This window comes from Rhinatrema bivittatum, chromosome 4 (genome assembly GCF_901001135.1).
Source record: "Rhinatrema bivittatum chromosome 4, aRhiBiv1.1, whole genome shotgun sequence".
Taxonomy (NCBI): Eukaryota; Metazoa; Chordata; class Amphibia; order Gymnophiona; family Rhinatrematidae; genus Rhinatrema; species Rhinatrema bivittatum.
Window position 1 is genome coordinate 443,391,325 of NC_042618.1, and position 20,223 is coordinate 443,411,547.

Sequence of the window (20,223 nt, forward strand, 5' to 3'; positions counted from 1 at the left end):
AATGAAGAGAGAGATAACCTTGTGGGAGAGGCCTATGTTTCTAAAGGGAGTAAGGGATATGAGAGATTCCCGTACAGTGCGGCATTTCAAAACTGAGTGTTGTGGATGGGCAATTTCTCAGCTATTATAGAGTAAAGGGTGGAATTAAGCAATTAGAGTTGAAGTAGACTCGTTTTGGTCTCTGGGTGGAGAACATTTTAAAAGGGTTGCCAAATAGAGCGAATCACCCCCTATTTTTTTTTTTTTTCACTGAAGAAGTTTTTAGCGACATAACTTCCATGGTAAATAGCTTGATCATCTTCCTTTCCCAAACTGATTGGGAAGGAGGGGAGGGACCAATCCAACTGGTCAGGATTGTTTCACAGCAAGGCTGGCTGTGTCTAGGAATAGCTTGGAACGTTTTACTCAAGGGTTGGGAAGCAGGGGTACAGCGCCCAAATAACCAAAAATGTAAATTGAAAAGGAGAGGAACTTGCAGAATATTAGAGCACAACTGCCGAATTGTGTCCCAAAAGCGGTGAGTGGACAAGCCCAAAAACTATGAAAATAGTAATTAATTGACTCCTTGCACTTCTCACAGATTGGAGAGGAACAGCACTTATATTTAAATGTTAGGGCTTGTGATGTATGCATCTGCCAAATGAATTGATATTGCAACTCGCGCAATATCATATTTTCGGAAACTTTTGGGAATGTAAGATAAGTAGTTTTGTAAATCTGGAAAATTGAGCAATATTTCAGGCCATCTAGACCAGCGTATGATCGCTAGCGAAAGGTATGAAGGGGGGAGGGTAACTGACAGACGCTTAGTGAAGGAGGCGCATGAGGGTTTCTGATTTTTGGTGAAGTGGAAGAATGTCTCTAAACTGTTGTATTGTCCTAGGTTGGGGTTAGCGGCCAAGAGCGAGTTAATGTAATGGCGAATTTGTAAAAATGCATACAAATCTGTATGGGGGAATTGAAATGTTTTTTGTAGCTCGCTGACTAGGGTATTCGATTTGGGCAAAAACAGATGATGCAATTGTATAAGACCATTTCTGCGCCAGCTTTGAAATACCCCCAGTGATAAACCTGGAGGAAAATCGGGATTGTCACAGATCTCTATAAAAGGCCGTAATAGTAGAATCGAGTCTTACCTTCTTGCAGAGGAGATCCCATGCTTTTCGGCAAAATGAGAGAATAAAAAACGAAGCTGGGAGAGAAGGCATTGTAAGAGAGAGGAGAGGGAAAAGGCCCCAAGCCAAGCTCTTATGAAGTTATAAGGAGAGAATAGGGAGGAGCCGTGTAGCCAGTTGTTCATAATGTGGAACATGCAAGCAAGATTGTAATAGCGGAGATCTGGACAAGTGAGTCCGCCCTTAGCCCTTACTAACACTTTTCTCTCGTTCTGTGTCTGTAGGGAAAAAAAAAATCTTAGTGGATCAGACCCAAAGTTGTCTTTTGAAACTTATAATTGCAGCTGATGTGATTTTGACATCTTTTGTTTTAGGTTAGAATATGAGAACCAAATTGCCGATTTGGAGAGCAGGAAAGTGGAATTTGTCAAAATGCAGGAATCTGAGAGTAATCAGTGGGAAGAAAAACTGCGTGTTATACAGATGGCAGAAGAATCGGCCAGGAAGGAGCTACAGAATGCTAGGTTAAACTTTTCATTCCTATCTTATTAAAAAAAAAAACAAAACATTCTTTTTGTGTGAAATGTTTATCTTTGCAAAGTCACCAACATGTTTTTTTTTCCAGTGAATATTATTATAGTAAATGATCCTGAATCTTTCATTCTATAATTCTCAATATTCAGTGTTCTTTCAAATCCACTAAAATAATTTGTAATATTTATTTTGGACAATTGATTATCAACATAAAATAATTTGATAAACTGATTTATTTGCCCTGTTGAATTTTATTTAGATCAAAACTCCAACAGCAAGTAATTTACATAGAACAACTAGAAAAAGAGAAAAATGAAATTGCAGATCATAAGCAGGTAAGGGAATCGGAACATAAGCGTTAGTGGTCATTCTTCTGCAACCAGCTACTGATTCTAGATGTGCTATGCCTTTCAGATCCACTGCCCTTCTCTTTTATGTACAAAGCATTTTCCTCATAGATGCAAAATGGAAAAAATTGCTTTAAAGGGCAATTTTCAAAAGTTTTTCTCTTTTAAATGGGTAAAAATATGTCTGTGTAAAAATAGCTTTTGAAAATTATCACCCCCCTATCACCTCCAATATGTATGTGGCTAAAAGTATTCATTCTACACCTTCCACACCGAAAAAGGGGTGGGAATAATTAATCATGTAGGAATTTCAGTGTGAAAATTTGCTTGCAGGTCTTTGGGCAAGCAACCTTACAGAGTTTAAAAAGAAAAAAAAAATCTCCTAAGAGACTACTTACCATCCCTCACCTTTCCTTTTAGTTGTAATCATTGGAAACTGTGCTCATGCTGAAAGTCAGTTTAATACCCAGATTTTACTTCCATATTCAGGTGTATACAAAGCATTCAGGAGGGTAACTTTTTGAAAAGGATTTCCATGCATAAATCCCAGTTTATTCCAGTAACTCACCTTTTGAAAATTATCCGGAGGGCTTGTGTGGGGAAAAGGACCCATGTAACTTGATTATGCATGTACTTTTCCCCACACTCATGGTAGGTGTTCCAGAGGGAGGGGGAGGACATTTTACATAAATACTTTCAATTTTCCAAAGTATATGCATAAATAATACACACACAAACCTGCTCAGGATCAGGTATAACTTCCTGTGCATACGTGTACACTTGTACTGGGGACACCTGCCGATATTCAGCGTGGACTTTGAAAATTTGGGCTAAGATCCACAGGCTTTTTAGCCACACACAAACTGCTGAAAATCATCCTCATAAATATTTGGCAACTTTTGGGCAGACCCGTTATTTTTGTCTTAAAAGCAGATCATCTCCAAAGGTGGATTTTCTTGGTGAGTCATGTTTCCAGTGGTTGTTCTCATGTTCTTTGAGGTACTGCAGCTACTGACTTCCATTTTCTGTGGCTGCTGATTTCTTTCCATCCTTAGCAATATGAAGAGCTGCTTCTGTTTTTTGGTTATTTTTTTTATTACTTTGTAGTTTGATATTCTTAACTTGAGTTTTCCTAGTAAGATTTTTTTTTTTGTCTGAGTATCTTTATTAGGATATAGTATCGTACAAAACTAGGAAATAGAAGAAAAGGGATAATAAAAAAAAAAGCATAAAGATAAAACAGTAACAACAAAAAAGGTGAGAAATAAACATACTAGGTAAGAGATATATGGAATATATAAAACAATTCAATCCAGTGTATTAAGATTTCACATACATAGCCATACCACACAAAACATATCCAAACTATTACGTTTAATGGCCGCAGCTGTTTCAGATGTATACATCATAGAAACTGTATTTCGTCAATAATTTACATCAAGTAAATTGCTACTTTTCCAGGACTTCAGAATATTTTTTGACCACCTAGTTTCCTCCTTCTTTGTTGTACTTCCAGCCCATTCAGAACCAGGGCTGGGATGTGGGGCCATCAGCCTTCGTTTGCAGCTATCTGGCGAGGTTATTTCTTTGTTTGAAAACCTTTTAAAAGTTAAAAACTAAATAGGTTATTGCTGTGTCTTTTTCCCTATCCTCCCCATCCATGACTCCCACCCATCTCACCATAAAATCTATCTAGACAAAAAAATCTGTCTAGCACACACATTCCTCTCATTCATACCAATACCCCATAAAAACATTTACACATTAAATGTAAATATATGCTTAATAACCAGTGCAAAAACAGCTTTTATGTATAATAAACATTTTTCTTCATAAAATGAATTAATTTCCCAAAAAGTTATTGCTTCATGGAACACTGAATAAGAACGTGATTTTTATATAACTTCAAAATGTTCTCCTCTTTTAATCTTTTATTCCTCTTCCACATCCAGTGACCAAGATAATTTGGCACAGTCCTTTGGACTCCTATAGGACTATTTCTCCAACAAGCGATCCTTGTTTCACCCGTCAATGGCGGGCTTCTTCAGGGATAGTTCATGCCAAATCCCTCACTCAATTTTCATACTCTGAAGCAAAATAAACATAATTCTATATAATGTGAAATCCTAATTCTTGTCTTAAAAAATTCAAGCAAATAAACAAAGTTTACCTTCTACGTAGACAGTCACTTACTCTTAAATTCTTCTACTTGGTGGTAACCCAATTTTTCTCCAAGCGCTTTTAACAACAGCAACCATCGATTCAAACAATGAACTCTCTCCAAGGTGCTAGACAGAATTTTTTTGTCTAGATAGATTTTATGGTGTGGTTTCACTAACAATAAAAAATTAAAAAATATTCATTGTTGATTTGTATAAATTGATACTCATTAAGGTTTCCTTAATTAGTCATTCAGTATAGATACAGGGAACCTATAATATTTGAGTTCTTTTCCCCTAGTGCATTATCCCAACCATCTCAAGCACATTCTTCATTTTATGTACAGCTATCCCAATTAAAAGGACAAGAAAGAGAAAAATTTCACAGTAAGAGAAAATTAGGGATTCAAATAAAACAAGGGAGTAAACAGATCAACTGCTGTCCCCTTGCTTGGTCATTGACAAAATAACATATACTTCACCACATAAATTTAAGGAACATTACATTAGGTTAAACATCCCTACTCCTTTAGAAACCTTAATTAACTAAAACTTCAATATTAAGATATCCTCCTGTTCCTTTAGGGAACAATGATCTTTTGTTATTGGTATAACAGAATTGGCTCGTTAGTGCATTTGCCTTAAATTTTCCTATTTTCTCCTATATTTTCCTCCTCCTCCCCTTTTCTTCTTTTTTTTTCAGGAGTTGATCTGTTGTATATTTTTATACATTTATATGTATTTTATAATTTTTTTCTTTCTTTATTATGTGGTTTTGTATATCCCCTGGCTACTGATACAAAGTTTTTCATGCTTTAATTGAAATTTCATTAAAAATAAAGTAAAAAAATATATGTTAAGATATCCAGCAGTGAGATGGGGGCTATCTAGTATTTTGCACCAAGTGCCACCTGTATGATTATCTACCAGTTTGAGCAAAGAGCTCCTGGCTCTCAGAGAACGAGTCCAATCTTTGGAGGCTAGAATGTCAGACTGGGAGGAGCTAAGGCATACAGAGGTATATAGAGGAAAAATTCAGGGACATAGTAGAGTGGTCCCATTTCCAGTCTGGCAGCCCCTGTGCTGCATTGGAGGAACAAGTTTGCCTGGAAGGATAGTATCATCCTGTTGCGGCAGAAAATGATCCTATAGCTAGAACTTGTCCTCCATGTGATGCACTGTCCTCTACTACCTAGGCTGTGTCTCCAGGGGCAAGTGCACAGATAGGAAGGGTTAAGACTTGCAGCTCTGATTTAGTGCCAAGAAGTGCAGAGTTTTGTGTCTGGGATGCGGTAGTCCAAAAGAGCAGTAAGTGATGGGGAGTGAAAAACTGATGTGCATGGACCAAGAGAGAGACCTTGGGGTGATAGCGTCTTGTGATATGAAGACAGCAAAGCAATGTAACAAGGTGATAGCTAAAGCCAGAAGAATGTGAGGCTGCAGAGAGAGCGAGGAAAAACCAATAAGAAAAAGGAGTTGATAATGCCCTTATTCAAGCCCTTGGTGAGGCCTCACCTGGACTACTGTGTTCAGTTCTGGAGACCGAATCTCAAGAAGTATAGCGATAGGATGGAGGTGGTTCAGAGAAGAGAGACCAAGATGGTATGGGGCTCTGTATCGGAAGATTTATGAGGAGAGGCTGAAGAGTCTGAATATGTACACCCTGGAAGAGAAAATGTGATACAGGGGAGATATGATACAGACTTTCAGATGCCTGAAAGGTTTTAATGATGCATGTTCTTCAAAACTTTTCCATTGGAAAGCAAACAGTAGAACTAGGGGTCATGATATGAAACTCAGAATCAACATCAAGAAATATTTCTTCATGGAGAGGGTGGTAGATGCCTTCTGGAAGAGGTGGTGAAGATGAAAACAGTAAACAAATTAAAAAATGCATGGGATAAACACTGGATTCCTAAAGGGTAGAGTTTGAAATTAATAGAATGGTGCATGGGGGAAACCTGCATGGAGCAGCAGCTACTACCCTTAACAGAAGGCATGGAGATTACTACCTTTAACCAATTAGGTTATATGATTTTGATTCAATGGCAGCATCACTCTCTGCTTCAACGGCTGGGGGGAGAAAAGGGGAATTGGATTCAGATGAAAGCCAATGCTGGGCCCTGACTTTTTTATAGTCCAGGGTACTGAAACACAGACATTAGGGAAAAAGCATAGGACTGCTTATATGGCCAAGTCCAAAAGCTAAACACATTTAAGCAGCTCTGTATGAATTATTAAGAAGGCTGCTCACCCTGTAAAAGTGTTGCTAACAGTAATTTTTGTTATGGATTTGACAGTTGCTTGGTTTTGATTGTTAATATTACTACCCTTAACATAAAGCTTGGGAGTAACCTGCATTGATTGGCCACATTTGGAAACAGAATGCTGGGCTTGATGGACCCTTGGTATGACCCAGTATGGCATATCTTATGTTCTTATGGAGCGGCAGTTACTACCTTAAGAAACTTGCTGGGCTGACTGGATGGACTTTTTCTGCTGTCATTGCTATGTTTTCTAGATTGACGCCTGATTGAAAAATATGGAACCCTGCTGAAGAAGGTGGGGGAGATGACCGAGGCGGAGAGGGCCATCCATCACGAGGTTTCCCAGATCTGCGAACCACGGTCTGTGAGCCCACTCTGGAGCCACTAGAATGACGGGACCCTGATGGAGCTAGATGCTTCTGAGCACTTTGCCCACCAGTGGCCAAGGAGGGAACACGTATAGGAGAACTTCTTGAGGCCAGGGAAGGACCAGCGCGTACACTCCTTCTGTGCAATGTTCCCTTCTGCGGCTGAAGAACCGAGGCGCTTTCTCATTGTTCATTGTGGTCATCAGATCCAAGTGTGGAGGACCCCACCTGCGGACAATCAGATCCATTGCCCTGTCTGACAACTCCCACTCGCTGGGATCTAACCGCTGGCGACTGAGGAAATCGGCTTGAACATTCTCTTTCCCTGCAATGTGGGACGCTGCTAGGTGCTCTAGGTGACGCTGCACCCAAGCGAAGAGCTTGCTGGCTTACAGAGCCACCAGGCGACTCCTGGTGCCTCCCTGTCGATTGATGTAGGCCACCGTAGTGGAGTTGTCCGAGAGAACCCGCACCACCTTGTGATGGAGTAAGGGGAGGAAGACCTTGAGAGCCAGGCATACTGCTCGGGCTTCCAAACGATTGATGTGCCAGCGAGATTGGACTGGGGACCAGTAGCCCTGTCTAGACTGAGTCTGGCACACCGCTCCCCAGCCGGAGAGGCTGGCATCCATTGTGACAACAATCCACTGCGGCATCTGAAGAGGCACCCCCTTCAGGAGATGGGCAGGTGAGAGCCACTATTGCAGCTCGGCGAAGGTAGACTCGGATAGCGGTAGAGGCATCCAAAACTGCGCCAACACCGGCTTCCAATGGGACAGCAAAGCTTTCTGTAACGGACGCAAATGTGCAAAAGCCCAAGGGACCAGATCGATGGTGGAGGCCATGGACCCCAAAACCTGGAGATAGTCCCAGGCCGTGGGCAGAGCAAGAGAGAGAAAAGTGCACACTTGGCCCCTGAGTTTGAGCGCCCGCGCGTCTGAGAGGAAGACCTTGCCAACTGGGGTGTTGAATCGCGCTCCCAAGAATTCCAGGGTTTGGGAAGGCTGAAGCTTGCTCTTGGGAAAGTTGATTATCCACCCCAGGGAGGTTAGAACAGTCAGGACCCTGCTGACTGCCAGCTTGCAGAGAGATTCCGATTTGGCCCGAATGAGCCAATCATCCACGTAAGGGTGGACCAGCACTCCATCTCGATGAAGAGAGGCCGCCACTACCACCATGACCTTGGTGAAAGTGTGCAGCGCTGTGGCGAGACCGAATGGTAGCACTCAAAACTGGAAATGTTGGCCCAGGATCTCGAACCGGAGGTACCGCTGATGTTCGCAGCGAATCAGAATGTGCAAGTAGGCCTCCATCAGGTTGAGCGATGCCAGGAATTCTCCTGAGCGAACCGCTGCTATTACTACCTCAGGGTTTCCATCTGAAACGGGGGAACCTTGAGAGCCCAGTTGACACGCTTGAGATCCAGAATTGGATGAAAGGAGCCTTCCTTTTTGGGGATGACGAAGTAGATGGAATATTGGCCGGATCCTTGTTCCTCCACCGGGACTGGGACTATGGCACCCAGTTCCCATAGTCTGCTCAGGGTCTGATCGACCGCAGGCCTCTTCCGACCTCCGCAGGGCGGGGATTAAGTGAAGGTCCAGCAGATCTCGAGCAAATTCTAACGTGTAGCCTTTTTCTATCCGTTGTTATCTTGGCCCATTCCTTGAGAAACAGGGACAGCCATCCACTTAAGTTTAGAATGGAGGAATGGGCCGGCCGTATCTCTTAGGGGGAGGACTTTGTTGCCGAGTCTTGCTGGCCACCATCTAGGAAGGGTCGATGACCTCAAAAGGAATGAGACCAGGATTGAGATCTGGAAGCATTGCCTCTCGGAAAAGAACCCCGAGCTCTGGTGTTATATCTACGATGACCTCTGAAGCGAGTGCAGGAGGGGAAGAAAACCCTAGACTGTTTCAGGTGGTCCTCCGGCAGCTTATGAACCTTATTTTCTCCCAGAGATTTAATAAGCTGCTCTAGGTCCTCACCAAAAAGCAACTGACCCTTGAAGGGGAGAGTGCCCAACTGCGCTTTAGAAGAAGCATCTGCAGATCAATTTCTCAGCCAGAGGAGACGACGGCTGAGACAGCGGAGACCATGGCTCTGGCTTGTACCCTTAGAAGATTGTAAAGGGCATCAACCCCAAATGCAATTGCACCTTCTAGCTGATCTGCCTGCTCCGTCTCTGCAGACGGGAGGTCTTGGGTGCTGAGTAATTGCTGAACCTACCTGAGGCTTGCCTGCTGCATGAGACTGCTGCAGATTGTCGCCCAAACACCGAGGGACAAGACTTCAAAGATGTGCTTTAGATAAAATTCCAATTTATGGTCCTGAAAGTCCTTCAAAGCCGTAACTCCCACCACCAGAATGGTGGTGTGCTTGGTAACTGCAGAGACGGAGGAATGCACCTTAGGCATCTTAAGCATATTCAAGCAGTCATCAGGAGGAGGGTAGAGCTTGTCCATAGCTCTACCCACTCCAAGTCCTGCCTCCGGGGACTCCCATTCCCGGAGAAGCATCAGCTTGTGCATGGGATGGAATGGAAATGTACGCGGAGGAGCATTAAGTCCCGCCAGGACTGGGTCTGTGTTAGGAGGCATCGCGGCCATGACAGAATCCTCAGGGGGCACCTCGATTCCCAGTTCCTGCAATATGAAGGGATGAGCAGTTCCAGCTCCTCCCTTTGAAATATGCAGAGCACCCGTGGATCATCCCCCTCAGGGGGGGGGGGGGGTTTGGGAAGCAGAGGATCAGCATCTGGATCCGGATCAGGGACCAACAGCGGCTGCTGGGGATCCGGAGGTGGCAGGACCCCGGACCACCCTAACTCTAATGGAGCCCTGTCCTTCCGGCTCCTTAGGAGGTTGCGGAGGAGAAACCCGCGGGTTCTTAGGCGGGGGGCCCTCTTCCTTCTGCAGACTAGCAAGGTAAGATTTGTGCATAAGTAGCACAAACTCTGTGGAAAAACAAGACTTTGGCTTCCCGGGGGAAGGGGGGGCCAGGCATTCCCTCTGGGGAATGAGGGGGGCTCAAATCCGGTGGAAAAATCAAAGAATCAGGCTCACCTTCTTCCTGCAGCCCAGTTTCAATATCTGCGTTTCTTCCAAAATGGCTGCCGTTCTCGCAGTTTTTCGGGTCGGGAACAGCCTGGCCACATGGCGTGCAGTTTGTCCCCAGGTCGCAGTAGTCGGGGATGCCGAGGAGGGGTCCTCCCCACCCAGCAGACACCCGGAGCAGAGGCCTGCGCGAGAGAGCCTCGTGGCAGGTTCCCCGCAGGCACTACAGATGCTGGAACGCGGCATCAGCATGTGACAAAAAAAGTGCTGTGAGGACAAAAAAGCAGCTGAGCTGTGTGAGCTGAGCCAGCGGTCAGCGGGGGCAGAGACTGAACGCTGCCCGCTGCCGGAGCTGTCCACGGTTCTTAAAAAAGTAAGAAAGAGCTTAACTTAAAAATCTTTTTTTTTTTTTTTTTTTTTTTAAATACCGCAGTGCAGAGGAAAGTTTCTTTCACCAGCCCTATGTGGACAGCTAGCCAAGGGGGATTGATTGGACCACCAGTATCACCCCAGAAGGTCACCGGGAATGGACGCCTAGGCTGAATATTTCAAGGGGCAAAGCCCCACTAGGCCCCTAGCAGGGCAAGGAGACAGGACTGTCTCCCAGAAAAATACAGAAAATCTTTCAGATGTAACTTTTTTTTTTTTTTTTAATATATAGACAAGAGTTAATACTTGCTTTATCCAGTAAAGAAAATGAATAAGATCCCCACAGGGTCAAAGATAAGGAGATAAAAAGGGGAACCGCAGGTTCAGTTGCCTGCATCTGCTGGAGACAGATGAATACTGAAGGGATGCAGGGTAGACTCTGTCCTGATATGGGATACCCTTTCAGTTTTGGTCTGTCTCCAACTGCTGGACAGGAGGCTCTACCCACGGTCTGGACTGATCCGGGTACGTACAGGGAACTATTACTAGTAGTTTGTAAGCTATCATTAAAATTAGCCAATGTACTTGAACACTGGAGGGTGGCAATGTAACCCTGATCTTTAGAAAAGGCTCCAGGGATGATCTGGGAAGCCATAGACCAGTGAGTCTGAATTCAGAATCAGGAAAAATCATGGAAACTATTGTAAAGAACAAAATCGCAGAACATATAGAAAGACATGGTTTAATGGGATGCAGCCAGCATGGATTTACACAAGAGAAATCTTGCCTCACCAATCTGCTACATTGTTTTGAAAGAGTTAATAAACATGTGGATAATGGTGAGCCGGTGTATGTAGTGTATTTGGATTTTGAGAAGGTGCTTGATAATGAGCCCCATGAGAGACTCCAGAGAAAATTTAAAATTCATGGGAAAGGAGGCAGTGGCCTATTGTGGATTGCAAACTGGTTAAAAGATAGGAAACAAAGAGAAGGACAAAATGTAAGTCTTGAAGGTGAATAAAAGAGCAGCGTCCCAGCAAAGGAGTCATTCACATTCAAGATTTACATTCTCAATAATGGCCTTCCTGAAGAAGCCATCTGGCAAAACATGGCCATGTCAGGGGACTTGATTATACCTGCATTGTAGTCTTTCTATGAACTTGAAAATCTCTCACAGAACAGGAAATACTTTAGTAACCTACATGTCACTGGAAACTCAATCATTGTATATACTTTTATTTCTATCACAATAAACTCTATAAAATGACACCATCTCTTTATTTCCATAGCTATATCACATCTTTACAATGTTCGCTTTTCAGAACAGTTAGGGTGGTGGTTGAGTCTATACGTGGTTTCTATCGAACTTTACAAGTTGAACTTCAAACCTGTGAAGAAGCAGCATGGACCTTCTTACTGAACCTTCTATGGAATATAACTTTGGAAGATTTCTACTATTAAAAGAAGCTTACTTGTATTGTGACTTTGAATTTTTCCTCACGTGTTTTAATTTTTGTTTGTTTGATGTAAGGTCTCTTTGTTTCACCCTTTTTGTTTTTTGACAAAATCCTGCTAGAGATCATGATGTAAATTGTGCCAGCACATGCCACAGGCCCTACAACTACCTGTAGGACCTGCATGAGAAAGACATTCATGCTTCTCTATGAATATTGTGTACATGATCCAATGCAAAAAATGTGAAGAAGGATTGGTGAAACAAGCCAAATTTAAAGACAAGAATCAATCTTCATAGACACTTAATCTTCCTAGTACTTAAAGGGAACTTTAGGAGTACACAGGAATGGAAAACATTTGTCTTTAGGATCATCAAACACTTTTTAACAAACACAAAGGACTCAATAAGGACATTGGTTTTCTTGCCCATTATCAGATATTCTGTATGTTCTTTCAATTGCAAAGTTTTTCATCACCTCTGCCATTCTCCTTCCCTTCCTTCCTTTATTAAAATGTAATGATATATGCAGAAAGCCTAAGACCTAGAGGACTACCATTTAAACCCAATGTCACTGTGCTGTTTTTTCACTGACCTGATAAAGAGAGAATAATTCTCAAAAGCACATCACAGATGTATTAAGTTAGTCCAGTCTAGGTATTGTAAAAGGAATGGAAAACAAAATGGAGGATATCGTAATACCTCTGTATTGATCCAATAGTGCAATCACACTTTGAGTATTGTGTGCAGTTCTGGTCATCCAATCTCAAAAAAGATATAGTTAAACTAGAAAAAAATACTGAGAAGGGCGACCAAAATGATAAAGGAGATGGAACGCTCCCCCTTTGAGAAAAAGCTAAACAGATTAGAGCTCTTCAGCCTGGAGGTGATATGATAGAGGTCTATAAAATCTTGAATGGGGTTGGATTGTTAAATGGGAATTATTTACTCTTTCAAATATTTACTAGGTCTAGGGGACGCTTAATCAGAGAAAGTATTTTTTCTGTTAGTGTGCAATTAAACTGTGCAATTTGTTGCTAAAGGATTTGGTGAAAGCAGTTAGCAAGGCTGGGTTTTAAAAAGAGTTTAGACAAGTTCCTGGAGGAAAAGTTGATAAACCATTATTAGCAATGTAGATTTGGGAGAGCCACTACTTACCCCTAGTTATGAGCAAGAAGGATGGGATCTATTGTTTGGGATTTCTAACCTGGCTTGGCCACGGTCTGAAACAGGATGCTGGGCTTGATGGACCTTTGGTCTGACCCAGTATAGCATTTCTTAGGTTAAAATTTCTCCCATTTTATATTTCACCCCCAGCGTACCCAGTCTGCTCATTGGACCAGTAGCCGTGCACCAAGACTCCTCCTAGAATCTTGCAAGCATGGGCTCAAATCTGGCTACCACCACACATCATCCTTACGCAATGACTCCATCTCCTTCCCACTGGGGGTTGTGAACACTGTCTGTGCAGCATTCCCAGCTGACCTGGGGAGCAAAAGACATGATTCAGGAATTGAATCAGGGACTTTCTGTATGGCGTGGCCAGCACTATCAAAAACATTTTAATCACTGCCCATAGTGGCATATCAAGTAAGGTTTGATGTTTAGAAGATAACCTTTTTTTAATTGCACATGACTTACTATCCAAAAGGATATATCACAATTGGAATGCAGTATTACATTAACTATGTTCCATACCATCTTCCAAAAGAGGAAAACATTATTTATTTATTTATTGAGTTTTATATACCGTCATTCGGGTTTGCCATCACAACTGTTTACGATAAAATTTGATTATAAAATAAGCATATGTGCCAGCATCTTCCCTACAATGCCAAGCTTTATTGGCACTTACTACTCCTTTCTTGAATAATTTCACAGGTGTCCAAACAGATGTACTATAAAGTTAGTTCATAAAGATATTCTAATTGTATCCTGCCAGTAATATTCTCATGGATTTGAATCCAAATCTCCTTGTGCATCTTCTTCCAGTTCTTTCTTATTCCAGGGGCTTTGTGAAATCTAAAATTCCTGAACGTTTTATAGAATACCTAGGCAGGGTGTTAGCACAAATATTGAGTACTTTGGTTCTTTATGTAAATCAGATTAAGATGCTTTCTAAAGCCAGCCAGATGGATTCTTTTTGTGCTGGTCTATGTGTGTATTGACACCAGATTTTCCCAGAGACTTAATCTTTGAATATTTTATCTAACCAGTAGACAATGTGTATGATTTATGATGTTAATAGCTTTTTCTAAGCTTTTTGAGTGGCCCTTAACAACCTTGCTATATTCCTTCATTTTAATTTTAATCTTAGCCACATGTATTGCTAGAAATGTCAGTTGTTTTCTGTAATGTATGTTCACTTTTGGTATTGCAAAACCCATAATTTGGACTTTGGGTATAGGTGTTTTATCACTGCTAGAAAGTGCTGAGAAAATTTGTGCTACATTACTTTTGGATTGTTTAATTTTTCTTTGCAATTGAATTGAATGGTCTCATCGCTTCACTGTTTTATGTGTATTTTTCTGCATGAACCTTAACAAAGAGCAAAACTGGCTTGCACTGTGAACTCACCTGCTTGATTGCTTTTCTAGTGGTCTCTTGCTCTCGGGGACCTCAAAACCCCCGTTGCTACGTTGGGAATTAATCTTAGCATGGGCCCTGGTTTGAGGTGAAGTGAAGCCATGGGCAGTGTGTGATCTCACGGCTGTGCACAAGAAAATTGTGTGGTATTGCTCCATCGCTCTCTCCCCTTTGCCTTGCTCTCAAGTTTCTACATAAGCAGCTGATACGCATTCTGTAGCATAAATGTTGCTTCCTTTCTTTTTATAGCAAATACATGACTTGCAGATCCAGATCACTTCACTTGCTCAGTCAGAAAATGATTTGATCGATACAAACCAAAAATTGAGGGAGAAATTGGAGAGACTGAAACAGGAAAGTCGAATTGCAAGAAGTCAAGCAGAGAAAGCTCAGCAAGAAGCTGAGAAGTATGTCCATCATGGTTCTTTGCACTTTTTGAATGAATTGTCTGTTCACTGTAGTGTATTCCTCTCCCTCCTGTGTCCATAATGGAATTTTCAGGAACCCAGACACAATGTGGTACCTAAAGTTTAAAAGATCCTGCTTTCTTTATTGCTCACATTTTTTTCTTCTTTAGGCTTCAGAATAATTTCATTTTCTCAGCATTCAGGCAGGTTAATCCACGACCAGTGGTTATGCACCTCTACTAGCAGATGGAAATGGAGCAAAGCTAATGTCATGGTATATATATCTCTGCTCTGACATCAGCCCGCCAGTATTCTCTGTCTCCAGCAGATGATGGATGTGCATCTCCCTTCTGGGATCGTTTGTTTAAAAAAAAAAGAAAGGAAGGAAGGAGAGAGAGGATTAATCATGCACCGCTTCTCCTGAGATGATACCTTATGGTCCCTCCCTTAGTTGAGTTCTCCTGAGGTGATATCTGGTGAACCCTCCCTCAGTCGAGTGACTCAGTCTGGTAGCTGGTTCACAGCATGGACTTAGCTGCCAGGAGAGAATCATCTGAGAGGCTAGTGGGAGCAGAAGCCGAGCATGGCAGTAAAGGCATTAGCTTTCTCCCACCGCGACATTATCAGTTTCAAGCGCACCCCGTCGGTTTGGCCACCGCACCCAGAACTTTTTCCAAGGTCGTGGTGGTAGCGGCAGCATTGAGAGAAGATGGCATTCTAGTCCACCTGTACCTACACGACTGGCTGATTCAGGACAAAAGCTTGAAAGAAGAGTCTTCAAGCCTTGAGCAAGGTGGTCTTGTTGCAGGAGCTAGGCTGGGTGATGAACTTGGTCAAGAGCAATTTACAGCTGTCCCAGATGCTGGAGTATCTCAGTGTTCATTTTGACATGAAGCAAGGTAGAGTTGTTTTTTTTGCCAGAGATCCACATTCAGAAGCTGATGACTCGGGTGCAACTATTGATAGAAGCAGTTTGCCCGACTGTATGGTCTACCTGCAGGTGCTCGGTTTGGCAGCCACCCTAGAGATGGTTCCATGGGCAAGGGCACATATGTGCCCTCTTCAAGGCAAATTACTTGCCCGGTGGAGTCCACAGAGTCAGGACTACTGGATATGGCTTCAGTTACCAGTGGAAATTGGCATCCAACTGAAATGGTGGTTGCAGGCAGACCTTCTAAGGAAGGGAGTTTCCTTGCAAGCTCCAGACTGGCTGGTGCTCACGATGGATGCAAGCCACCAGGGTTGGGGGGGGGGGGGGCTCACTGTCAGAAGTTGATGGCGCAGGGGTGCTGAAGTACAGAGGAGTCACTCAGGAGCATCCAATCATCTGGAAGCAGGGTCAAACGGTCTGAGTGATGTCTGACAATGTGACAACAGTGGCTTACGTCAATCACTAGGGAGACACTAAGCGTCAAGAGGTGTCACAGGAAATAGATCAGTTCATGGTATGGGTGGCGGTACATCTCCAGGAGATCTCTGCCTCCCACATTGCGGGAAAAGACAATGTGAGAGCCAATTTTCTCAGCAGAGTCTGAATCCAGGAAATTGGGAATTGTCGGATGAAGCATTCCAGCTCATAGTGGGTTGCTGGAGCCTACTGTATCTAGACTTGCTAGCAATGTAACACAATGCAAATGTTCCTTGTTTCTTCAGTCGCAGGTGAGATCCAAAGTCTCTGGGCATCGATGCTTTAGTGAAGGAGTGGCTGAGGGGCCAACATCTGTATGCCTTCCCTCCGTGGCTATTGTTGTGCAGGGTGGTTTGGAGGATCGGGAGGCACACGAGGGTAGTGCTTCTGGTTGCTTCTGACTAGCCCAGAAAGCTGAGATATCAGATCTGCGGAGACTCTTGGCTGGCTCTCTCCAGTTTTTGCTCCAAAGAGATTTGTTGCAACAGGGACCTATTCTTCACAAGGATCCAACTCTACTTTGTCTTGAAAGGGCTTGGATTCTGAAGCGTGGATATTCCACTGCTGTAATTTCCACCTTGCTTTGAGCTTGGAAGTTCTCAACCTCCTTAGCCTATGCTCGAGTTCAGCAAGTATTTGAGGCTTGGTGTGAGGAGTTCATCCTTGTTCGGTTAAGATCTCACTTGTTTTGGACTTTTTGCAGGATGGGTTGATTAAAGGTTTGGGCCTTAATTCTTTTGAAGGTACAGGTGGTGGCTATTGCCTGCTTCTGGGGCCAGGTGAATGGTGGACCCTTGTCAGCCTATCCAGATGTTGCCCATTTCTTGAAGCGGGTGAAGCATCTTCATCTTCCCTTGCAGTTGCCAGTGCCTTTGTGGAGCTTTAATCTGGTTCTGGATTTTCTAACAGGTCCCACCTTTCAGCCACTGCATACCCTCTCATTGAGGTTACTTACCTTGAAGGTTTTTCTGGTGGCAATTTGTTCTGCATGTTTCCGAAATGCAGGCTTCTTTCCAGGAACCATTCCTCTGAGTGACTCTGGGATGGTCCAGCTGCGAACTGTTCCGTCTTTTTTTGCCAAAAGTGGTTTCGGACTTTCACTTGAATCAATCAGTTTCCCTGCCGACGCTGGATAGGGAAAGAGATGTGGAAGAATATTGCCTGTAGCGAATCTTGGATGCAAGCAACATCTCTTGAGGTATTTGGAGGTTTCTAGACCTCTCAGGAAGACTCACCAGCTAATTGTGCGCCACGGTGGGAATAAACAGGGTGCGCCTGTGTCATGAGCTACAGAAGCCCATTGGATTAAGGAAGTTATCACAGCTGCATGTGTGGATGCTGAGCAGCCATTACCTATGCAGGTTAGGACTCATTCCACTGGGGCTCAGGCAGTGTCATGGGCGGAGCTTTGATTGTTGCCTCCCACTGAAATTTGCCGAGTGGTGACATGGTCCTCCTTGCACACTTGTTCCAGATATTACCATCTGGATGTTCAGGCCTGGGAGGACACAGTCTTAGTACATGCAGTGTTGGTTGGACAGCAGGCAAACTCCCCCCTTTTCAGGAGTAGCTTGGCTACATTCCATTATTCGTGGATTAACCTGTCTAAATGCTGAGAAATGAGAAATTACTACTTACCTGATAATTCCCTTTTCTCTAATGAAGATAGGTTAATCCACCTTCCCGCCCTTGGCTGCCAGTTTATGGATTTATTGTCCTCCAGAGTGGCTGCGTTCTGGGGATAACTTACAAGGGTCAGTTTCAGTCCCTAGTTTAGTAGTGATATGCTCTTTGGCTGAGTTCAGCGTTTCCTGTTGCTGAGTGCTTGAGGAGTTGCCTGTTAATGTTTATAATCAAATATAATCAAATAAACCGTGTGTATGTTTATTCAATAAACATACACACTGTTAATGCGACTCCAACATTGCTCTAAGCTTCAACGGCAAGAGGAAATGTGGAAAAAAGGATTTGCATTCACAAAAAAGCGGGGAGTAGCTTGCTTGTTACGGCGGTTACTACCCCAAACCAAATAAGCCTGATACTTCACTTTCAATGCATATCCAGCATAGCTCTCTGCTTCAACGGCAGGGGAGAAAGACCGATACTTCACGCATATCTAGCAAAGCTCTCTGCTTCAATGGCAGGGGAGAAAGACCGATACTTCACGCATATCCAGCATAGCTCTCTGCTTCAACGGCAGGGGAGAAAGACCGATACTTCACGCATATCCAGCATAGCTTTCTGCTTCAACGCCAGGGGAGAAAGACCGATACTTCACGCATATCCAGTGTAGCTCTCTGCTTCAACGGCAGGGGAAATGAAGAAAAGTGGATCTATATTCAGACAACAACCAACAAGGACTGAATTACATAGTCTGGGTAAACAAATAAGCATGGGTGTAGCTTGCTTATTGCGGCGGTTACTACCCCTAACTAATTAAGCTAGATATTTCACTTAGATGCAGTTCCAACACTGCTCTCTACATTAATGGTGGGGGTGGAAGAGAAATAGAACCAAAAGGTTACTAAGAGCCAAGAGAAACAGATAAGTATGAGAAAAAAAAATGCGAAGCTTGCTGGGCAGACTGGATGGGCAGTTTGGTCTCCTGCTGTCATTTCTATGTTTCTGTGTTTCTATTGTTAGTTTGTCCACAGTTGGCTTTTGCAGAGAATACTGGCAGGCTGATACCAGTGCAGGGGTATATATACCATGACATCAACTTTGCTCTGTCTCCATCTGCTGGTAGAGGTGCATATCCCACTGGTCTTGAATTAACCTGTCTTCATTAGAGAAAAGGAAATTATCAGGTAAGTAGTAATTTCTCATTTTTAGGATAGGAATGCCAAAACCCCCAAATCTTGGCCCATCCATGCTGCTTTTATGAAATGGTCTAGTTTCAAAAACTGAAGAACTGCTACCATTAAACATGTTTCTCCCACTCTGGTCCAGTGGCTCAGCTGATAATTGCTATGCGCTGCCAGCAGGTCCCCAGTTCAATTCTTAGGTCAGCCATGCCTGGGGATGCTGCAAACACAGCATTAACAGCCCCGGGGGGGAGGGAGTCATGATCATTGCCTTAGGGTAACACCTAGTGGCCAGATGCAGGGGCCTAGTATAACAGGGTTTTGGAGGGAGCATGGCTGAACTAAACATAAGTTGGAAGGGAATATAAAATATGGGAAAAAAGACCCCAGGTAGTTGTGAATGAATGCTTATGGTGCCAGAATCTCGTCCCTGGTTTCATCTGAGCTGAAACTACAAATGAGCAGGAAGGAAAACTGCCAGGTAAAAAAAACCCCCAGGTTTCTCTCCTCTAAATTTCCCGGATATCTGTCACATGAAGGATTCTATAGTTAAACCTGTAATCCTCAAAGGATACCCTTCAAAATACTTACAGGCCGATACAGTAAGGAGCGGTAGGAAGAGCTGCGTTAGTGCCGGGCGCACCCGCGGTTGCCGCACGCACAGTCCGGCTCACCTACCGCTCGATACTGTATTTAAATAGCTTGCAAATGCAAGCCGCGTCCAAGAAGCATCCGTGAAGCGTTAGGCCCGCGCAACCCATTTTACTGTATCGAGCGTTATACAGTATCCTGGGTGCGCTGGCCTAACGCTTCACGGACACGCTGGTATCTGTCATTTCAAATGACATTTGAAATGACAGGTACCAGGAAGTGGACGGTTCTCCTACGCTCGGGATTGCCAGTCCTCTCTCCCCTCCTCCCGAAGCAAGGCGCAGGGAGGGGGGGGGAAGAGGACTGGTGAAACGACGTGTAAAGCAACGAAGCGACTTACTTTTCTTGCAGCCCTCCTCTGGAGATGGACATCGGCGGAGACGGACCGTGGCTTCCCTGCCTCCCGGGGGGGCAGCCGGTGGCGAAAGCGGCCCCGCCGGCGAAGATGGATGCCTGCACGAGCGAAAGCGGCCCCTGTGCGTGCAATTGGCTGCTCAAGACGTGACGTCACATGCCGTGATGCCAAACATCGTGACGTCACGCCTTGAGCATCCCAATTGCACGCACAGTGGCTGCTTTCGCCCGTGCAGGCATCCATCTTCGCCAGCAGCTGCCTCCGGGAGGCAGGGGAGCCGCGGTCTGTCTCTGCCGATGTCCATCTCTGGAGGAGGACTGCAAGAAAAGTAAGTCGCTTCATTG

General features: G+C 43.8%; 1 protein-coding gene across 7 annotated transcripts in view; it reads left to right on the forward strand.

Moving 5' to 3' along the window:
* Positions 1-20,223, forward strand: part of CEP83 (centrosomal protein 83) — a 124,824-nt gene that overhangs the window by 88,550 nt on the left and 16,051 nt on the right. For all 7 annotated transcript variants that reach the window (XM_029601617.1, XM_029601614.1, XM_029601616.1 and 4 more), the window contains 3 exons: positions 1,490-1,639; positions 1,909-1,984; positions 14,504-14,661. In XM_029601617.1, coding sequence (XP_029457477.1) covers positions 1,490-1,639; positions 1,909-1,984; positions 14,504-14,661 — 384 coding nt within the window. The remainder of the gene's footprint in view (positions 1-1,489; positions 1,640-1,908; positions 1,985-14,503; positions 14,662-20,223) is intronic.